The 24,556-nt window shown below is 31.6% G+C and overlaps 1 protein-coding gene across 1 annotated transcript in view; it reads left to right on the top strand.

The window, feature by feature from the left end:
- Positions 1–24,556, top strand: part of LOC114329455 (uncharacterized) — a 126,595-nt gene that overhangs the window by 88,079 nt on the left and 13,960 nt on the right. The window contains exons 3-7 of the mRNA XM_028278570.2: positions 105–246; positions 3,900–3,967; positions 14,215–14,466; positions 19,486–19,728; positions 21,658–21,877. Coding sequence (XP_028134371.1) covers positions 105–246; positions 3,900–3,967; positions 14,215–14,466; positions 19,486–19,728; positions 21,658–21,877 — 925 coding nt within the window. The remainder of the gene's footprint in view (positions 1–104; positions 247–3,899; positions 3,968–14,214; positions 14,467–19,485; positions 19,729–21,657; positions 21,878–24,556) is intronic.

The raw sequence follows: 24,556 nt of genomic DNA, 5'->3' as shown, positions 1-24,556 counted from the left end.
CTGGACTAACCATGTCACTCGCAGCGTTTAAGTGTCAGTATTTCTTTCTATGACAAAATTATATACTAAATTTTGAATATTTGTTTTATGTTTTATTTTTCAAGGAACATGCTACTTTCCCGAAAGATGGGAGGGCACGTGGTTCCAGTCTGGAGTAAGACAATCTATATTGATTGAAGGACCAAGACTGAGTAGCAAAGGAAGATGTGTAGGTTCAGAGGGAGACAAATTTTTGATACTGGATGAGTAAGTACATACATTTTTCAATAAAAAAAAAAACATCATAATTATGTAATTCGAGGCAAATATGAATGAAACGCTTAAATTATATCAGAAGTCCTATGATTACAATTAAGAAATTTATTTTACAATAATTGATCGATCTTTCTAGGGTGTTTGCGTTGTTGTCAAGTCCTCCGTTTTTATCATAATATAGAGACCTTTTTTCTTTCAAACGAATTACTCTATATATTTTACGATTTTTTATATTTCCTGGATTATTTGGTATTTAATTACTGAATGTTGGCCAGTTAAAGGAGAGGAGAACAACAAATGCATTTGGCGGAAATGAGAATGCTTAGACGGATGAGTGGAGTGACAAAAAGGGATAAAATTAAAATTGAGTATATGTATTAGGGAAAGTTTAGGGGGTTTACTTTAGAACAAGTAGACAGCTACAACTATCTTGGCCCAATAATTAATAACACAGACGATTACTCCAACGAAATCAAATTTCGAATAGAACAAGCCCGAACAAACTTCGATAAAATGAGAAAGGTGCTTTATATAAGAGAACTGAAATTAAACTTGAGAGTTCGACTATATTTTCTGGACTCTGTTCTACGGAATGGAAGTATGTATCGTATCCTTAACGTGATGACTACTAAAAAGCTAGAAGCATTCGAACTATGGATATGTACAAGAATCCTGAAGATGTCATAGACCGAGTATGTAACAAACACTGAAGTAATGAGAATAGCAGTTAATAAAAGAATGAAAATAATGGAAATCGTCAAAACACGAATGATGCAATACCTGGACCCTGTCATGCGGAGTAAGATATATGACCAAAGAAGACCTGGGGGAGATCCTGCCCTTAGGCAGGAGGATATACCGGTAAAGGGGAGTGATATTGGTATGACCCAAGGTAGAAACTTATGGTGAAATGTCTACAAGAGAATGATGATGATGATGAAATTTCTAAATTGGAAGGCATGAAAAATATTTTCTTAGGATGAAAAATATTCCAGAAATCTCACGAATTCTACTCCAAATATTATTGGCAACTGAAAATCCCTTCAACGAAAACATATAATCTTATAATTGTAAAATATACAGGGTAAAACATTTGGAAAACCAAGATTTCTTACATTTTAGGAAAAACAGAAGATCAGATAACAACGTAAAATACCATAAAATATGAAGATAAGCCTTGAGAAACCGCATTAGCGCGTCATCAATATAACTTCGGGAGATAGTATCACATCCTTTTTCGAAAGTTCTGGGAAACTTTGGCAACATTGGCAATATTTGACATGATTTCAGATCAATATTGTGACAATATACTCACAGGCGCGCTAAATGGAAGTAATAGAAAATAATTTTATTATTAGTAAATAAATATTTATAAAATTAAACCAAAATAGGTAAAAATTTTATTAAAAGCGTAAGAAAAATTTAAATTTTAAACTATTGGTGATATTTCTAGAATAAAGAATCCTCCTAAAACTGTATATACTCGCATTAGAATTATAAATATTTTTAAGTAAAATATACTAACCTACACATCTCACAAATTAATAATAATCTATTTTTTCAGATAGTCCAACAACTTAGTTCTATTACACAAAAATATAATACATATATTAATTAGAAATAAACACTATTTCCTTATGGACCAACACTAACGAATTTTTAAAATAATACACTATAGTACGTTCTTTAACGGTAAAATATTGCAAAACCTCTAAATTTTAAAGAACCTCTTGGATTGACATGAAATTTTTCATACACATAGCTGACAAGTCAAAGAAAAATAGTGATATTGTGCCGATATGTGCTTTTGCCCCGGGGGTGGTTTTCACCCCCTCTTGGGGGTGAAAAAGTATTCGTCCAAAGTAAGTCCGGAAATTGATAAACTGACTAATTTTAAGTAACTTTTGGTTTATAGAGTTTTTTCACTAAGTCAATACTTTTCGAGTTATTTGCCAGTGAATATGTTCATTTTTTCAACAAAATAACCACGATTTTAGACGGTTTTTTGCAAATAACTCAAATAGTAAATATTTTGTCGAAAAAACATTCATAGCAAAAATATAGCCTGTAAAAGTTTTTAAAAAATGATGTATATATCACGTTTCTATACCTAGTAGAAGCAGAGTTATAGCTAATTAAAAATAGGTTCATATTCGTCAAATTCCAAATGGAATATTTTGACGTGGAATTACCAAAAATTAACATTTCGGGGAAAACTCATTACAACTTATTTAAAGTGTTTAAAAAAGCTTCATTTTTGTTTAAAAACAATTTCTAGCATCAAAAGTAAACAAGTTACGCTCAAAATAAAGTTGGTCCCTTTTTTTTGGTAAAAAAATCGGGAAAATTATCCCCTAAATAGTATCTCAAATAAACTTAATCGTTACGACTTCACAAATTTCTTGACTCGTGTATGTATTGTTTATATGATCTGTAAGTTTCATCGGTTCAAAGTCCTTATTTTTGAAAGGGCTGTAGTTAAAAGAGGTTGAACGAGTCACTGATCACGAATGTATGCAAATTTAGAAACAGCAAATCTTAATCAATTTTTGTCTAACAGAAAAACAAAAAATACATGATATTCATAAAAGCAATGCTGACTTTTTTTGTTTTTCGAGATTTTTGGTATCTCTAACAATTTTTAAGTTATTTTGAAAAAAAGGATATTTTTCAAAATTAAATTTTTTAAAAATTTGACTTTAAAACCAATTTTTTTCCAAAATAAGCACTTTGAATCGATGAAACTTAGAGATCATATAAACAGAACATAAGTAAAATAATTTGTGGACAAGTAACGATTAATTTCATTTAAGTTGCTAATTAGGCGGTGGTCTTCCCGATTTTTTTTTGCCAAAACAAAAGGGACCAACTTTATTTTGAGCGTAACTTGCTTAAATTTACTGCTAGAAACTTTTTATAAAAACAGAAATAAAGCTTTTTTTAAACGCTTTAAAAAACTTATAACAGGTTTTCCCCAAAAAGTGCTTAATTTTTTGGATATTTCACTTCGAAGTATTCTATTTGAAATTTGGTGAATATGAATCTATTTTTCATTGGCTATAACTCTGGTTTTTCGAGGTCCAGAGGTCTAACGCGTATACCATTTTTTTACCTTTTTACAGGCTATATTTTTGCTAAGAACGTTTTTTTCGTCAAAATACTTACTTTTTGAGTTATTTGCGAAAAACCGTCTAAAAATGTAGTTATTTTGATGAAAAATGAACATATTCACTCGCAAATAACTCGAAAAGTGTTGACTTGGCGAAAAAGCTCTATATAACAAAAATTACTTAAAATTAGTCAGTTTATCCATTTCCGGACTTATTTTGGACTTACATTTTTTCACCCCCAAGAGGGGGTGAAAGTCACCCCCAGGGCAAAAGCACACATCGGCACAATATCACTTTTTTTCTTTGACATGTAAGCTATGCGTATGCCAAATTTCATGTCAATCCAAGCGGTTAAAATTTAGAGCAAAAACCGTGAAAGAATGGACTACTACTGCACTGAACAGATATCGATATTCTGCAATATTATCCCAATAATCTAAGCATTTCATGCATTTGTATTTATATTATTCCTTACATTGTATTAATAAAATGTAGGTAATTGATAATAATAATCGTAACACTTAATAATTTTAGGAAAAAGACTTGTTATCGATGTGTAGTTATTCATGAAAAGCACATAAACGTTCTGCAATACAAAGAAAGTGAGTATAGCTTATTTATCTTATTTAATATTTTAGTACAATTGGTTAATTTATTAAACGGTTAAACGCATTGAAGCCTTGTGTGCGGCATTAGTAATTATATGTAACGTTGCCAATAATTATTACTGTGGACATTTTATGATTGTATGATTACTATTGTGTACGTAGAAATAGAACATGCCAAATTACTATGATTTTAATTATAATCCAACAACAGTGCTTTATCAGTATTGACATTTTTAGACCTAACAAAGCGATTACATTTTTTTCACATTGTTGAATCCCATAAAGTAAAAGATAAATAAATCCCATAATAGGCTATTGATTATGTTTAAAATAATAGAGCTAAAAGGAACTACAACGTTAACGGGATTTTATTGTCTCATATGGTCAATTGACCTCTAAATTTAAAAAAACCGCGGAGTGCTACCATTTGAGTGGGTGCGTTTTTGAGAAAGAGGTGAATTAGTCCCTGGGCACAGGTGACAACTAGGGTGAGTTCTATGCACTTGTGGTACAAACACGTCTACAGGAAAATTATTCCAGGTTAAATTTGCTATCGAAATATTACATTTTAAAGTCAAAAATATTTTTCTTTACAAAAATATATTCAAAAGAAAAACAAGAAAAAAACACGAAAGAAAACAATTTTGTTTTTTTGCCCCATAACTTTTTTCCACATTGATAGAGGTATAGTCATTGCTTCAGCAAAGAATAACTTTCAACCTTCCTCTTTAAAATGGGGTTTAGTAAAAGTCTCTAGGATTTATAGTTTCTGAAATAGGATTTTTCAAAGTTCGCCGCTCACAGCATTTTTGGGCCATTTTCCGCATTATTTCGCAAGCATTGTTGTGTAACTTTTTTCTACGCATTTCTATGTATATGCAATGGCATTTTTAGTAGAAAGAGAAGTCAATTACCTTTAAAATGGTCTATTGTATAAGGATGTACGACTATTTTTAAGCAAGTTATGCATTTTCAAGCAAGTTATACTTTTAATGATTTTTGATATTTTTATGAAAATTCCACACCTGTAATTTTGAACCAATCAAAATACGTTATTTTGACAGATCACCATGGCAACGGAGGTATTTTATCGGAAATTTTTTGCTCGTGGGGTACCCAACAGCGAATTATAGTGGAAATTTTTTGACGTTTACAATAACAGAACATTTTTGACAGACTGGTTTTTATTTGTTTACATAATTTAAAATAAAACGCCAAAAAATAATTTTCTATCACTTGTAGTTACTCAAAACTTATGTAAAATTCAAGAATATACTATTTTCTATCTTGAAATGGTATTCCCATGCAACTACAATGAGTAGAAATTACGAATTTGAAAGCCTAAATAATTGCTGACAAAGCTATGGCGCGCTATTAATCTGTTCCTGCAGCTTTGGATTTTCAAATGCAAATTTGGTGTGGAATTTTCTTACCGAATACCACGCGAAGTCAAATTAATATCCGGAAATTTTTTTTTGATCATGAATATTTTTAGAAAATTTCCCTCGTCTGCGACTCGGGAAATTTTTAAAATATTCATGATCTCAAAAAAATTTCCGGAAATAATTTGACCTCTAGTGGTATTACTAGTAAAAATTCCACACCTGTAATTTTGAACCAATCAAAATACGTTATTTTGACAGATCACCATGGCAACGGAGGTATTTTATCGGAAATTTTTTGCTCGTGGGGTACCCAACAGCGAATTATAGTGGAAATTTTTTGACGTTTACAATAACAGAACATTTTTGACAGACTGGTTTTTATTTGTTTACATAATTTAAAATAAAACGCCAAAAAATAATTTTCTATCACTTGTAGTTACTCAAAACTTATGTAAAATTGAAGAATATACTATTTTCTATCTTGAAATGGTATTCCCATGCAACTACAATGAGTAGAAATTACGAATTTGAAAGCCTAAATAATTGCTGACAAAGCTATGGCGCGCTATTAATCTGTTCATGCAGCTTTGGATTTTCAAATGCAAATTTGGTGTGGAATTTTCTTACCGAATACCACGCGAAGTCAAATTAATATCCGGAAATTTTTTTTGATCATGAATATTTTTAGAAAATTTTCCTCGTCTGCGACTCGGGAAATTTTCAAAATATTCATGATCTCAAAAAAATTTCCGGAAATAATTTGACCTCTAGTGGTATTACTAGTGATAATTTTTTAAATTTCTCATTATCACTTTTTTTCTTGTACATTTAGGTATATACATTGTGGAATGAAAGAAAGTTTATTTTATTTACTTTAAAATGGTGTATTGCACCAAAATTCTAGGACTGTTTTTAAACAAGCTATCCGTAGGATATATAAGGATATCCCTAGTTTGAAAAAAAATTTAAATTTTTTTATTTTTTTTTTCAATTATAAGCATATAATTGCATATTATAATATAATATTTAATTCCAAATAATTTTTCTTAACACTTTTCGATATTGTGAAATATAAAAGTACTTTACTCTTGAGCGAAATTCATATTTTTTAACATACCTCGTATACTATTGATAAAATTTTATATCTGATGATTGCATCTTAGGTTTTAGACTATGCGAAGCCTTTTATGAAGAATAATTATTTTCATAAAATTAATAATAAAACAGTTTTCCATATGGTTCCAACTTAGTCGGACCTATTGCATGTGTATATGTCACACTTTGAAAAAGCAAAATCTTGTTTAAAACTAGTTATAGAATTTTTTGCAATACACTATTTTAAAGTAAAGAAAATAAGCTTTCTTTTTCGTTGCACAATGTATATATCTAAATATACAATAAAAGAAGTTATAATGAGAAATTTAAAAATAATCGTAAAATATATCAAAAATCATTAAAAATATAAAACTTTTAAAAAACCATATCTTGCTAAAAAATAGTCGTAGAGGCTTCCACAGTAGACAATTTTAAGGGTAGTTGACTTTTCTTAATATTAAATGTATCATTGCATATACCTCAAGCTGCGTAGAAAAAAGTTACAAAACAATGTCTGCGAAGTAACAAGGAAAATGAGCCAAAATCGCTGTGAGTGGCAAACTTTGAAAAATCCTATTTCAGTAACTGTAAATCCTAGAGATTTCTACTAAACACAGTTTTAAAGAGGAAGGATGGAAGTTATTTCTCGCTGAAGAAGTGCCTACACCTATATCCCCGTTTCGTGTTTTTTCTTGCTTCTCTTTTGAATATATTTTTGTAAAAAAATATTTTTGACTTTAAAATATGATATTTCGATAGTAAATTTAACCTGATACAATTTTCCTGTATACGTGTTTGTACCAAAAGTGCACAGAACTCACCTTAATACGCCCTGTGCCTAGGGACTAATTCACCCCTTTCTCGAAAACGCACCCCTTTAAATGGTAGCACTCCGCGGTTTATTCATATTTAGAGGTCCATTGACTATATGAAACAAAAAAATCCGTTAACGTTGTAGTTCTTTTCTAAAATACATAATCAATAGCCTATAAGTAAAGAAAAAACTTATAAGTATTCAAAATTAAAAGTTTCTGTGTTACCAGCTCTACGTCTTCTGCTCGGTGAGTCCCAGTTCAATATTCTTTTCGGCCATCTGTGTTCTGGCATTCTTTGTATCTACATGCAAGTACTATTTCACGGATCTGTCCAACTTTTTTGTAATTGAGCATTCTACTTCTATTTTGTTTCATATTTCCTCTGTTCTTATTCTATCCTCTCTGGTAATTTGTAGACACCTTCTCATAAAGTTCAATTTAACTGTTCGTATTTTATTTCGTATTGTTGTTGTCATTGGCCATACTTCAGCTCCATATAGGGTAATATTCAGCAATATGTTCTGAGTTTACCTAATCTCTGAAAGAAGAAGTGTATATAAAATAAATAAAAGATTGAATGTCTCACACTATCATTTAAAGTTCCATCAAGAACTTGCAAAACACTGCATCTGTGAAATCATAATTTCATAAATGTGAAATCTTCTCTACTACATCGAATTATGAAATAATACAATTGATTTTATTTCAGAGAGTATTAAAACTTACCAAACTTAGGCCAAACTTTTATTATTATAGTTCTCTAAGTCTTATTATTCCGAAAGTTAGTTCATCATATAAGGATTGTTCAGAGTGTTGACGTTTAATCTGAAAAATGAGTTTCAAGTTTTTAGATTGTTTAAATGGAGAAATTTTTCGAAAATTTTGTAAAAGTTGTTACTGAATTCAAAAATATTATAGTCTCCTTATAGTTTCTTTTTATAAAATAGATCTAGGCTCTTTACTGGCTCTATTTCTTTTTTATAATTTCGTTGGCAGTCCTGACAGTTATGTTATAGTATTGTTTGCTAGCTATTATGGTTTTCTCTATTTTGTTTTCTGGTGTGATCCTTCCTATTTTTTTATACCACGTCGTCATTTTCACACCTGAGCGGCCGTGGGTAACGGCATAAACGCTGGCCTCATACGCCAGTAGACGTGGGTTCGATCCCTGCCAAAGACAAACCATTTTCATTTCCAATAATGACACGAGCCGTCTCACCGTGCCTCGGAGAGTACGTTAAGCCGTCGGTCCCCCTGGGCTAGTGTACATCGACACTAGTTACTTGAAACAGGGTTAAAGATGTAATTGGCGCTGGAACTATCCGAAAGGATCTCCCCGGCAAAAATGCCATACGATATTATTATTATTTATTTTCACACCTGAATTGACTGCATGCAAAAACGCAGTTTTCTGCATCATACTCTACCCCACACACTACGCATCAGTGTCATTTATCTTTTCAAGACATATCCTTACTGAACAGCGTACTGTGGGATAAAATTATTTCTAAGGAAAATAAAAGAAGATAAATAACACTATAATAAAAAGTATCACAACATATATGGATGCGAAGTTTGGCCCCTAAAATACAGAACAGAGAAAATGCTTAGAGCAACAGAAATGGACTTCTGGCGCCGTTCGGCGGGAATATCTAGACGCGACAGAATAACAAACGACAGAATCTGAGAAATCATGGGGGTTACACATACTATTGTTGACGACATCAGGACGAAACAACTCAGCTGGTACGGACACGTAAGGAGAATGCCGGAGAATAGAATACCAAGACAAATCCTCGAATGGCAACCAAGAGGAAGGCGCAGACCAGGAAGGCCTAGAAAAAGTTGGAGAGAAGAAGTTGATAGAGAAATCAGGGATAGAGAATAGCAACACTGAAATGGAACTGGGCAGGTCACGTGGCTCGAATGGCAGATAACAGATGGACAAATCGGATACTGGAATTGAGACCAAGATATGGTGCCTCACGAAGCAGAGGTTGTCCACCAATATGTTGGACGCATGATCTAAAACGTTATCATAGGAATTGGATGCAAGAGACACAATATCGAAACATGAAAAATTATGAGGGAGATCTATGTCCAGCAGTGGACAAGCGCAGATTAAATGATGACTTATAATATATACCTAACTTGTTGTTTGTTTGGGTTTATATGACTATTGGACACTAAATCCATTCGCCAATTTTACTATTGTTTTTATTAGTCATTTTTTCGTATCTTATCCTAAAACTAATACTAATATTAATCTCTAATAAACAATTCTACTAATAAATAATGTATTTTTTTTTAATAATTTTTTATAATATATTTTTTTTATTTTTTTTTTCTAAATGATGTTCTCAGAGTTCCACAGCAAAAACTGCAACATTCTTCTTTAGCCCTCTACTTAATTCGAAAGCTTTTTACTATGGACTGTCCAAGTTCGTCATTCGTTTTTATCTACATATTTTTTTATTATATTTTTTTAATTATTATATATTTTTTTTTCTATTATTTTTTTTATATTTTTTTGTATATATTTTTTAAAAATTTTTCTTTCTTTTTTTTTTTTAAATTTATATTTTTTTTCTTCTCTTTTTTCTTTTAACATATAACAATTTACAAGAAATACTTACTCTATATTTTACAATTATAATTTAAGTTTAATATCTAAAATATGTTTAAAATACAATAGTCGGTATACCAACTCATTATTTTCTAATGTTAATAAATAATTGAAATTAATGGGATGGTGGACATCAGTCAAAGAATACAGTTGATTTAAAAACATATTAACTTTATTAGAGATAAGAGAACAGGTCAAAATTTTGTGTTGTAGATTGCCCAACTGACCACAAATACATTGTGGGCTATCAGCTATATTAAGTTTAAATAAATATGATGGTGTAAGACAGTGGTTAAATCTCATTCTGCATACCTCAGGTGTTTATTTTGATTCAATTAGGTTGTGGTAATTTATTTTTTTTTATTTCTTTTTATATTTTTATATATATTTTTTTGTTCTTATCTACTTATTTCTACAAAATATGAACCAGAATGAAGTGTTCTATCTGTTCAGTATTAACTGCTTTTGTGTTGATTTTATTTTATATATTTTTCTCTCACGTACTACATAATTGCAGTAACCAGTTTAGCACTTGTAAGATAATTTTTCTTTTATTCTCTTTTTGTTATTTCGGAAGTTCAGATGTAGAAATCTGAATGATGATTGATTATTTGGATAATTTAGATAATGATGAGATAAACACAATGGTGTTTAACAATTTTGAGGATAGCATGCAGAACAGGACTGACGGCGATAGATACTCTTTGGGCATCGTTCACTTTAATATCAGAAGTATACAAAAAAATTTTCAGGAACTTCTAGTGTACATTGAAATGTCCAAAAACATGTTCGATGTTATAATTTTGTCAGAAACTAGAGAAATAACTGATCTTAGTAACTATATAATACCAGGTTTTACTATTCATTATAATGAATCATTAGCTAATAAATGTGATGGTGTTGTTGTTTATATTAGGAATAATTTAGGTGCCTCGGTAAATATATTACCCATCAATGAAAGTAAATTTTTAAGGGTTACATTTTCTAGTAAAAAATTATCTAATACAATTTGCAAAATAGGTATCACGGCTTTTTATAGGCTTCCATCAACAGATATTAAACAATTTTTAGGGGATTTGGGTGAATATGTTGGAACAATACAAAAACAAAATATTGAAATATTTGCAGGTGATATTAGTATTGATTTAAAAAAAAGAGATGAAGTTTATACAAACAGTTATTTGAATATATTAAATTCTAATGGTTTTGTTTCCTATATAAACAAGCCAACGAGAGTAACAATAAATACAAAATCAATCATTGATCATATATTTATAAAAACACAAGCTAATCTAAAACAGCAAATTAGTTTTGATCCGTTCGTTTTTCACACTGACATGACTGATCACTTCACTCCAGCCGTTTTGGTAAATAATCTAACTAAAAAAAACCCTACACCTGAATCTCCAGTCATAATTAAAAACCTTAATATCGGAAAACTACAACAGCTTCTAAAAAATGAACAGTGGAATGATATTTATATAAACAAAATAGATTCTCAAGTTGCATATGATACATTTATAAATAACTTAAATAATTACATACAAACCTCTACGGAGGTAAAAAGTATGAATAAAAAAATATCAAAAATAAAACCCTGGATAACGGTGGGGCTGGTATCGTCAATCAAACGACGAGATTTTCTTAAAAAGAAATTATTAAAACAATTTTCACCAGCACTTAATGCTGAATATAAAAATTATAGAAACAAACTTAATAGTCTACTAAAAAAAACCAAGAATGACTTTTATCAAAATAAAATTCATGAAGCTGGTGGAAACACAAAAAAAATGTGGAATATTATAAATGATATCTCTGGTCGGAATCAAAAATCTAAAAACATTGAACACATATCAATTGTTAATGACAATATAACTGTAAGTAATAACAAAGAAAAAGCAGATATGTTTAATAATTTCTTTTCTAATATTGGTGCTGATATGGCAAATAGAATACCGGTGACAAGTATACCTGATAATTTTATTGCTAATGATAAGGTTGAATCTAGCTTATTCTTAAAACCAGTAACTAAAAATGAAGTAACAATACTAATATCAAAGTTAAAAAATAACTGTGCACCTGGACCAGATAAATTGTATGCTAAAACAATAAAAAATATCCATGATCTAATCTCACAGCCTTTAACTCATATTATAAATTTGTGTTTTCAAAGTGGTAAAATACCACTACAATGGAAAGAATCTACAGTCACCCCCATTTTTAAATCCGAAAATTCGAGTAAACTGAACAACTATAGGCCCATTTCTTTAATAAATAATTTTGCTAAAATATTTGAAATGGCCCTAAAAGAAAGGTTGCTTGAATTTTTTCATATAAATAAGGTTATTTCAGATAAGCAATTTGGTTTTGTAAAAAAATCAAGTACAGAAAGGGCTGTAGTTGACCTACTGGAGAAAGTGATAGGAGCTGTGGATGAATCATTGAAATGCGTAGTAGTTTTCCTTGATTTAGCTAAGGCGTTTGACACGGTCTCTCATAAAATTCTCTTAGATAAACTAAGTAATTATGGGGTTAGGGGAATTGCACTAAATCTAATAGCAGATTATTTGTCGGAAAGAGTTCAACGAGTAAAAATTGGCCCAGAATTAAGTTCTGAAACTACAATAAAATTCGGAGTACCACAAGGAACAGTATTAGGACCACTTTTATTTAATATTTATCTGAACAATATCACAAGAATTAATAGTTTCAACGGCCACATTGTTTGTTATGCCGATGACACAGCAATATTATTTATGGGGAAAACATGGGAGGAGGTTAAAACCAGCTCTGAAATGAACCTAAAACAGCTAAACTTATGGCTAAAATTTAACAAACTGACTTTAAATATTAATAAAACAAAATATATCGCCTTTAGCCCAACAATTGTTGACCAACCTACAAATTTTCATATAAAATTGCATAACGTAAAATGTCAAGGACAAAATTGTGACTGTTCTTCAATAGAAAAAGTTTTCTCTATAAAGTATTTAGGTGTCTTCATAGATCAACATTTACGTTGGTCAGACCATATCACTCATGTCAGTAAACGAATAAGGGCTCTAATGCATAAATTTTATATCTTAAGAGATATTCTACCCAGGAAAAAATTAATCATGGTTTATAACTCGCTTGCAGAATCAGTCTTAAGATATTGTATTGTAGCATGGGGTGGCGCGTTTAACAAAACATTTTAGAAACAGTTCAAAATACTCTATTAAAAATAATTTTTAAAAAAAGAAAACTGCATCCAACAAAAAAATTATATGATGAATCCGAGATATTTAGTGTTAAATCCCTCTACATCTACAACTGTGTTTTAAATGTTTATATAAACTCAAAAAAATTTAAATTTCAAAGCAACCGATTAACTCGATCAGTAACAAATATGGATATTAGTATTCAGCAGTTCAAAAAATCAGTAACACAAAGATCCCTAATGTTCTTTGGACCTAAATTTTATAACATAATTCCTATACATATCAAACAAGAACCTAAATTATTTAAATTTAAAAAATACATAAAAACCTATCTAAAAACCCACTTACAATTATTTTTGGACGCAATGTCTTAATGTATGAACGACAGCATAAACAGAATAGAATTTGGGAGTATATTGGTATTATAATTAACAAAGTATTCAGCAGCTAGAGAGGTTTACCGTCCGTCTTGTTCTGTTGCATTATCTCTTCGATAGTTAGGTATGTTACTTCTTAGTTCCAACCTTAATACTACTTTTATGTACAATTTATACAGTTTCGATTGACATAGTACAGTGCAAAACAGGCAACTCTTGCCTAGGCATGGTGCTGAGTCAGTCGATACTAATAATAATATAAGATTTAAATGTAAAATGTTGTACACAAATATTTCTGAATAAATTTGAAATTTGAAATTTGAAATACGGTTCTTGTCATATCTTTTGTCGACTCCATTTTAGAAAACCAAGGTTTATCTGTTATATAGTTTCTGATTGATATGTAGTGGTTTCCTGTATTTATGTTCTCATCAAGATACCTTTCTTTCCATTCTTTCTTAAGTTCTGAATAAATCTGATTCAATATCTCTTGGCGTACAAAGATAATGAGTTAACACTCCTTGTGTCACCGCGTTTTTAGCCAATTCATCTACCATTTCATTTCCAGTTATTCCACAGTGGCTTTTAACCCATGCTAACTTAACATATACCTAACTTAATTTTTACTTCAAAAATATAATTGTCAATTTTTAGTGAAATAATATTTTTTTTAAATCCACATTTTTCTGAAAGCCGGGTGTATAAGGATATATGAAAATCACATGATTATTTTGATTTTTTAGCTTACTGTCACAGTCGTGAAGTACTTCCAACTCTCTGTGGCCTAATCACTGGCGATGCCCTCTTGTACTCGATGTTCAGGGAGAACGCAGTACCAATTCCCTGTCCATTCAGAGGTCCCTTTACATTTACCTACAATAGAGGCCATGGCGAGTGCAGGTATCCAGTCTCCAGTATCGACACCTGCATAGAGGAAAGCAAACTGCTTTTGAGCTACCAAGCCTGTCCTGATGTTCATGGATCAGAAAGTGCAAGTAAGTGCTTTTAGTTATATTGATTGTTGTGTTTTCATGAATCTGAGGTAGGACAGGATATGAAGTGATATACAGGGTGTTTGGTAGGTCGATGGAAATTTTTAAGGGATAATAGGGGACGCCATTTGCAAAATTTTTTGTTAATAATGTATCGCTTAAACTGTTAAGGTTTCCGAAATAAAGTTAAAGTCAATATTCGAAAATAAGGCTGCTCGCCTATTTTATTTTTAAAAATAATTATCTAAGCGAGATACTTCCCTGACATACAAAATACCTTACGTATTACTTGCTCAGATTGCAAAAACCCTTCGTTGTTAATGCAACCTCAAACACAATTCGGATGTCAAAACAGTAAAACGCACCTTTCATACGCATACAATAACCATGTTTATAAACCAAAATAAACCACTTCATAGCAGGTAGATTGTTTGTTAGCATAGTAGGTAGATTGTTTTTTGTTTGTTATGCGTTCGGAGAATGACGATAGCTGATGGAAATTGTATGCGAAGAGTCAGTGTTGTAGGTTTACATTTTTACTCCATTCGTAAGACAGGGAGGTAGTACGCCTAGATAATTTTTAAACGTGAAATAGACGGTTGTCGAATATTGACAAATTTAACTTTATTTCGGAAACCTTAAGAGTTTGAGCGATACATTATTAGCAAACAATTTTGCAAATGGCGTCCCCCTATTATCCCTTAAAAAATTTCCATCGACCTACCAAACATCCTGTATACTGAAGTATAGGCTTTGTAGATAGATATTATGCAGGAGATGGTATGTTGGAATTAGAAAAAACACTAGATATAGAAATTTTGATTAATGCATTCTTTCGAATGCCGTCTGCGATCTAATGTCTCGCAGCCACGATGGTAGACTGTTCAGTTCCTCTACTAGAGAATCTGCAAATTAAGTTTCCATGAGATTAAGTATCCTTAAATCTCCATTGTATGCAGGTGCCTCACGACTAGTACCTACATATTCATGTCCAATAAGCAAATCTGTTATGACTCTGAGCTATGTCCTGCTTGTTATCGCAGTATTTCAACCGTTGCCATATTATATTCCCCGTGATCTAGAACCGATATCAGTGTGACATTGTTATGTTCCGGCAAGAATAGAAAGATAATGATGATGATCTATTGAACCATCCTATATGAACCATCCGTTTTAAGGTCATTTTTAACTTCCTCATTCTTGTTAATAACAAAATAATTGTTTATTCGTCGAAAAGCTCGAAATAATGCGCTATCTATAGCAAGCTTGTAGCCTTTTTCATAGTATTTTTATACGCTAAATCGATTGCCACTAGTCGTAATAGCTTAAACCACGTTCCGACTTTGTTATTAATAAATTATAGGTTCCACTCCTTTTCGGGGGTGAAAAACAAACCTTTAAAATAAGTCAGGAAGTGGATAAACTGATTAATTCTAAGAAACATTTGTTCTCTACAGTGTTTTTACTAAGTCCATACTTTTCGAGTTATTTGCGAGTGAATATGTTCATTTTTCAACAAAAAACCTACGTTTTTAGACGGTTTCTCGCAAATTACTCAAAAAGTAAGTATTTTTTCAAATAAATTTTCTTAGCAAAAATATAGACTATAAAAAAGTGAACAAAATGGTGTATATATGAGGTCCGTAGACCCAGTAGAAGCGGAGTTGTAACTAATGAACAACAGGTTCATATTCGTCAAATTCCAAATCGAATATTTCAACATAAAACAACCAAAAAATGCAGCACTTTTTGAGAAAAACTCATTACACTTTTTTTAAAGCTTTTAAAATAAACTTTACTATTGTTTTTTGAAAAAGTATCCAGTATCAAAAATAATCAAGTTACGCTCAAAATAAAGTTGGTCCCTTTTTTTTGCTAGGTAAAAAACGGGAAAATCACCGCCTAATAAGCATCTCAAATGAAATTAATCGTTACTGCTTCACAAGTTGCTTTACATATGTTGTATTTATATTATTTGTATGTTCCATCAGTTCGAAAGTGCTTATAAAACCACCTAAAACGTGTTTTTTTTTGTGAAAAATGAACATATTCACTAGCAAATAACTCAAAAAGTATTGACTTAGTGAAAAAACTGTATAGAACAAAAGTTGCTTAGAATTAATCAATTTATCCACTTCCGGACTCATTTTAAAGGTTTCTTTTTTCACCACCGAAAAGGAGTGAAACTCGTCCCCAGGGTAAAATCACACATCGACATAATATTACTTGTTTTGTTTGACATGTTAGCTACGTGTGTGCCAAATTTCATGTCAATTCAAGTGGTTTTTTAAACTTTAGAGCAAAAACCGTGAGTAAACGTACTATAAACCGTTCGTTTTGCAATAATTTATTAATAACAAAGTCGAAACGTGGTTTAAGCCATCACGACTAGTGGCAATCGATTAAGAGTATCAAAATACTATGAAAAGACTACAAACTTGCTGTAGGTAGCGCATTATTTCGAGCTTTTTCGGTGAATAAACAATTATTTTGTTTGAGTGAACCCCATTCAACATTTAATTATTTTGTTATTAACAAAATAAAAATATATTTTGAGTAATCGCGATTAGTCGTATTCGATTCAACGACCAAAAATACACCAGAGATGACCTTAAGAGGAAACAGTAGCGATCAACAGGTAGCAAAAACGCGTTCCAAGAATGCGGCTGTAATTTTGAATATTTTTTCGAGATATTTGGCACACGTATTCGTAACATAATAAAGAATGGCGGTACAGAGCCCAATTTGAAAAATATATTAATATGTGGAAATTACTCCGTAATTAAATACAATATTAAAAAAACGAGCCTGTACCGCCATTAAGAAGAACAAAAAAATACACTTTCTTCAAATAAACTTTTTTATCCGATGCCTAGATAGATGCAATAAGATTAGCAAAGACCAGAAAAGCGACGGGACCAGACGAAATACCGAATGAAATAATAAAGCTCTTCGAAAATTCAGGTAAAAGATCTCTCCTTCATCTTTTTAATAAAGTTTATCAAACTGGCTATATACCAACGGATTGGCCGCTGTCGACTTTTGTGACGATACCTAAAAAAGCAAACGCGAAAAGATGTAGTGACTACCGAACCATTAGCTTGATGAGTCATGTTTTAAAGATATTTCTACGAATTTTGCACTCTAGGATGTACCAAAAAATAGAAGAACAGCTTGGTGATACACAGTTTGGATTCCGCAATAACCTTGGGACCAGAGAAGCACTGTTTAGTATTCAGGTTATGGTACAGAGATGCAGAGATGTCGGACATCCGGTTTATATGTGTTTCATTGACTTTGAGAAGGCCTTTGATCGGGTAAAACATACGGAAATGATTGCTATTCTTCAGAAAGTGGGTATTGATGATAAAGACCTACGCATTATCAAAAATCTTTACTGGCATCAACGTGCAAACATCAGGATTGGCTGGGACACGTCTGAAGAACTTCAAATACGAAGAGGAGTAAGGTAGGGCTGCATTTTGTCCCCACTAATATTTAACATCTATTCTGAGTTTGTTTTCAATAAAGCAGTGGATAATGCTCAATGTGGTATCAAAATGAATGGCGTCAATATTAATAATTTGAGATATGCGGATGACACGGTGTTAATTGCGAGCAATTATGAAGAACTTCAACATCTGATTAATAGGATTACCACAACGTGTGATGAATATGGACTCAAGCTAAACACCGCAAAGACCAAGGTGATGGTTGTCAGTAAGACGCCAATACAACCGGAAGTAGTAACAGCTTATGGTGAACAATTAGAAAGAACTAACAGTATCACCTACCTTGGTTGTAATCTAAATGAGAACTGGGACATGAGCAAAGAAATTAGAATACGTATAGAGAAGGCCAGAGCTGCATTCTTTAAGATAAAGAAACTTTTATGTGGAAACAACATTACTTTGAATCTTAAAATTAGATTAGTGAGATGTTATGTGTTTTCTACTCTTTTGTACGGTGTCGAAGGTTGGACTTTAACAGATACTCTTCTCAAGAAATTGGAAGCCTTTGAAATTTGGGTATACCGAAGAATCCTACGAATAAGTTGGGTGGATAGAGTTCGTAACGAAGTTGTTTTGCACCGGATGGGAAAAGTCACAGAAGTCGTCAGAACAGTTAAAAATCGAAAACTTGAATATTTTGGCGATGTTATGCGACACCCAGAGAGATATAATATACTCCATTTAATAATACAAGGCAAGGTAGACGGAAGAAGAGGGCCAGGTCGAAGAAGAACGTCATGGCTTAAAAACCTGAGAGAATGGTATAACAGATCCTCTGCATCCCTTTTCCGAGCTGCCGTTAACAAAATTACTATAGCCAATTTAATTGCCAACGTTCGATAATCGAGCACGGCACATGAAGAAGAAGAAGAAGAAGCCTAGATTTTGTGTCATTTTGGAACTACTAATGAAATAAAAAAATTTAGTAGTTCCAAAATGACACAAAATCTAGGCATCGGATAAAAAAGTTTATTTGAAGAAAGTGTATTTTTTTGTTCTTCTTAATGGCGGTACAGGCTCGTTTTTTTAATATTGTATTTAATTACGGAGTAATTTCCACATATTAATATATTCTTCAAATTGGGCTCTGTACCGCCATTCTTTATTATGTTACGAATACGTGTGCCAAATATCTCGAAAAAATATTCAAAATTACAGCCGCAATCTTGGAACGCGTTTTCGCTACCTGTTGATCGCTACTGTTTCACCTTAACACTATCAATTTATTTAGAGGGCTTTTAATAATTCCTGAAAAACACCTAATTTTGCCATAATTTGTTAATAACAATTAAACGCACCATATTTGGGCTTCCAGACCACTTCCATTGGATTCAGCAACCCAAAAAGCTATCATACCACCACCAAATCACGGCGAGCTAGAATTTCCCACGGGACCCCTATGTTAAGACTAGACTAATATAATGAGGCCAAAAATGAACTTCCACATCATACAAAATTATGTTTGATATTATTATCTAAAATATTTTTTAAAAAGTATCCTCTTTTTTAGTTGAAGAATTGCAATGCTTGGCCTTATGGAAAGAGGGCAGCTCCAGATATTTAGTAGGAAAGATATATCATAGTCACGTAACTTCCAATGAAGACCGATACCGATGTTTCGTCTACGAAAAGGCCAGCGCTGCTTCAGAAGCTCTGGATGGGGTTGATTACAGAGTTGCTCAAAGCGGGGATGCTACTTGTAATGGTCTGTTTAGTGCTACAGAAGGTAGCCGGACCATGACACTAAAGAAAGGTAATGTTTTTGGGTGATTCCATTTCAAATCACTCAATTTTGGATCAAAAATTTTTTTGGATCTCCGATTTGTCTGAAAATTGGTACATAGCATCTACAGGATGTAGAAATCAAATATTTAAGGTCGAATTGTCTTCTTCTTCTTCTTCTTCTTCTTCTTCTTTTTTCTCAAAATGGTTTTTAAGCGATTTTACAGTGATTTGGTATTTATTTAAACAAATTTGCATTTTTTATCGTAAAGTATCAATGGAAAACATAATATTTTAATAGAAGGGCTCAAAAATGTCATTATATGGCATTATAACAAGTTATCTTGATTCAAGATTTTTTAAGTTACAAGTTAAGTTACAAGTTTTAAGTTACAAGTTTAAGATAACAAGTTATTTTTGATCAAATTGTATAGTGTAGAAAACGTTGAAATACCGTTTTTTATATTTTTCTCCATTCCCAAAATACATCATAATCGATTTGGCTGAAAATTTGCCCAACACGTAGGACTTTAAGTGGTTAGAAGGATTTGAATTACATTACAATACCAAAAAAGTTACATGCAATGTCATAATCAAAAGTATAGGTGTCTATTGTAGGTACAAGTAACTCGGATAATATCAACCTCACGACAAAAATTGTTAAAAATAAATTGTAATAATCGTAATTACGATTTATTTGGAATAATTTCAGTTCCTACCATTTTTGTCGAAAAGTTAAAAATGGCGGAGATACTGAGCAAAAACGCTTCTCCTTTAAAATCAAGATGGCGGCTAACGTAACGGAGGAATTCTTTCGCGATTTTAAATTTAAGCTACTATTGACCCCCCTAAAGATTGGAAAAATAAAATTTTGGGCAGCTCGGCATGCAAGGTCAAATGCTATCCCGACTGGACTAATATACTTTTGAGTCTGATATTATTGCATGTAACTTTTTTGGTATTGTTATATGTATAATTCAAATCCTTCTAACCACTTAAAGTCCTATGTTTTAGCTATCTGTGGGCAAATTTTCAGTCAAATCGATTATGATGTATTTTGGGAATGGAGGAAAATGTAAAAAAGGGTATTTTAACGTTTTCTACACTATAAAATTTGATCAAAAACTTGTTTTGAATCATAATAACTTATTATAATGCCATATAATGACATTTTTGAGTCCCTTCTATTAAAATAATATTTTTTCCATTGATACTTTACGATAGAAAATGCAAATTTATTTAAATAAACACCAAATCACTGTAAAATCGCATAAAAAAACATTTTGAGAAAAAAAGAAGATTTTTGATCTTAAATATCTTATTTTTACGTCCCGCAGAAGCTATACACCAAGTTTCAGAAAAATCGGAGATCCAAAAGTTTTTGCCTGAGTGATTTGACATGGAATGTACCTTTTATACAATTAGATGTAGTATTTAATAACATCCTTTATTAAAATCTTGAGATATTAGTTTATATGATTTTCGTAGAAAAGGGCACTATACCTATCTAACGAACTTTACAGAATTGAAATTGGACTATTTAAGCTGCCTCAGGAATGTTTTAAAGTTATAAACAATTTTTGGCTTATAAACAAATAGAATCTCTCGGCAACTAGGTATTAGATTAAATTCAATTAAGAAAACGATATTGGAAAGGACGTGACAGGTCGCTTCTTTTAAAAGAAAAAAAGTTTAATGGCGATGAGTGATTCCTGAGATACAAACGGTCAAAGTTGACCGGCACGTCGCTTTACCAATTTTCACATAATATATTACAATATTGCTGGCATCTATCTACTTATCATGATGCCAACAGTATAACATAAACCGAATTAGAACAACTTTTTTGTGTCATTGCGTAAAATTGACAAAAATATACATTTACGCCTTTTATTTTTGCGCCCGATCAAAATCAACTTAATCCGATTTTACTCTGTGTTCTAAACAATTTTGTTTTCAGCTCTTCCTCTGAACAAATGCCGCTTCCCTTATTGGATAGCAAATTCGAATCATTGGCACACATTAGATTATTCGTCCACGTACAGTTTCCACCACAAGAATTCCACGCTGCGTATCACCAATTCGACTGGCATAGACATGAAAGTAATATGCGTGCAGCTCAAACAGGCAACCAGAGATGAAAGTGCAGTGGTTTTAATTACGCATTTCACTATGGGCTGGTGAGTATTTTTAGTTTTATTTAAATTGGGGAGTTCGTAAAAATAAATTATACAATAGAGGCATGTGCATAATATAAAATTGAAGGGCTTCAATGTGAAACAATGACAAGCCACACATGAGTTCAAAAAGAGTTAGTGTTATTCTTGGCTAAAGTAATAGTATAACAAGCCACTAACAAATTATCTCAGCCCTTCGTTAATAGATGGCCCAATAAATCTATGGTCACACTATTGCATAGGCCTAGTTTGTCTCTAGTATCTACTCGACATAATGACAAGCCATATTAAAATGGCAAACATGGGCGTAAGCGATTCGGATAATTATTAGTCTAGGCGCCAAATAGAGGTCACCGTGTCATTTTCAATTCTGATGGACAAACTCAACGGTTTCTTATGGATTTTGGGCTGCTGATTACGAATTTCGAGGGGGATTTCGATCGGAGTGGTCAAAAAATTGTTATAAACAATTTAATTGTTTATAAATTGTTTATAAGGCTCTGGCTCATAAACTAAAAGAGATAAAAAAAAATGTTTCAAATAAAATTTGTTCCCTAATAAAAAACGAGGAAATAACCGTTTACTAAACTTAAATTCGACAATTAGAACACAAGATATTGTAAAATTAGTGCACAATGTAAATTGCAAATTGCAAAATAAGTATTTTTCAAAGCTTAACCCATCGTAACTCGGCTTCTACGCATGCAAATGAGCCTTATAAGGTGTCCTTTTAAAGCTTAATTAAGAGGCTTCCAAACAAGGTATGTTAAATTATTTGATCTTCGTTTGTTTTAAAGTTATACCCGTTTGAAGTTATAATTTTCTTAAAAAAATTACATTAGTACATTAAGTACAAGAACGTTAATTTGTTTATAAAGGTTTCAAGCAAACTTGAGCTATAAACATTTATACTTTAATTAACAATAATGATAAAACAACTCAAAAGGGACAATTTGAGCTTACTAAAATGTTCGTAAGTTTATTTTTGGCTAAGATGTCGATATTTTAATGGCGCGCTATGAGGCGCAAGATTGGCTCACAGTCAAGTAAGTATGTATTCTTCGACGCTTTATCGATCGTAACTCGGCTTCTACGCATGAAAATGAGCCAATATGTGATATCCATATAAAAATGGATCGAGTTCTTTTGCAGCATCATCATTGCATATAAAACGAGCATTTATGATGTGGCGGCATACACACAATTGACGGGCCTTCATGATGCTGCAAAAGAACTAGATCCACTTTATATGGATATCATATTAGATAATTAGACTCTGAAGCCTCAAAAAGTTTTAGTTTTACTGCCTACAAGAACAGACTTGTACCACCATGTAACTTTTAAAATTTCGCTAAGAACTTATGCAGATGTAAAAAAGCTGATATTCCCTCTATATCTCTATGCAGATTTGCAGATGCATGAAAAAAAGTTTGTAAAAATAGTATTAATAAATAATATCAACTTACTTTTTAGTTATACTTCTGAAATATTAGTTTTTAATGTTTTTTTCTCATTTAGTGCAAAAAATAGAAGACAATGTAAATAGAATGAAAGGTGATACGAGGTACAGTATGATGATTTAATTATAAGAATTATATGATAAAATTTTATTAGGATCTTCAAAAATGAAAAATGAAGATAACGTATGTATACTTAGAAATTATAATTTGCATCGAGAAGTTAGCGCGTGAACCTTTACGCGGTGAGCCGATCTTGCGCCTCATAGCGCGCGCCATTAAAATATCGACATCTTGGCCAAAAATAAACTTATGAACATTTTCATAACCTCAAATTGTTCCTTTTAAGTTTTTCTATCATTATTGTTCATTAAAGTATAAATGTTTATAGCTCAAATTTGCTTGAAACCCTTATAAACAAATGAATGTACAATATTTTTAAGAAAATTGTAACTTCAAACGGGTATAACTTTAAAACAAATGAAGATCAAGTAATTTAACAAACTTTGTTTGGAATCCTGTTAATTAAGCTTTAAAACGACACCTTCTAAGACTTATTTGCATGCGTAAAAGCCGAGTTACGATCGATAAAGCTTCGAAAAATACTTATTTTACAATTTGCAATTTGCATTGTGCACTAATTTTACAATATCTTGAGTTGTAATTGTTAGATTTAAGTTTAGTAAACGGTTTTTTCTTCGTTTTTTATTAGGTAACAAATTTTATTTGAAACATTTTTTTTTATCTCTTTTAGTTTATGAGGCAGAGCCTTATAAACAATTTATAAACAATTAAATTGTTTATAACAATTTTTTGACCACTCGAATCGAAATCCCCCCTCGAAATTCGTAATCAGCAGCCAAAAATCCATAAGAAACCGTTGAGTTTGTCCATCAGAATTAAATATGACACGGTGACCCCTCTGGCGACTAGACTATATTGAGTTCTGACGATTCTAGTAAGAAAAATAGTACAGTTGACTTGACATTCGATGACAGTGACCGTAACCCTAACTATTTATAATGTAGAAGTGACTCAAGTAATGAAAATACAGCGATATGTATTTTTTTCCTAAATGTGGCTTTTCACATTATTAACATTCAAGATTAATGTAGTGGCTTGTGACTTGGCTTGTTATATTATTGCATTTGGTTGTAGGACAAGGTCCGTCAATAAAAAAGACAAAACCAAACATACCCGTCAAAAATTCCAACAAGTTGATGAA

Source organism: Diabrotica virgifera, chromosome 7, assembly GCF_917563875.1.
Source record: "Diabrotica virgifera virgifera chromosome 7, PGI_DIABVI_V3a".
NCBI classification, from domain to species: Eukaryota; Metazoa; Arthropoda; class Insecta; order Coleoptera; family Chrysomelidae; genus Diabrotica; species Diabrotica virgifera.
This window is presented reverse-complemented; position numbering and strand designations above follow the sequence as displayed.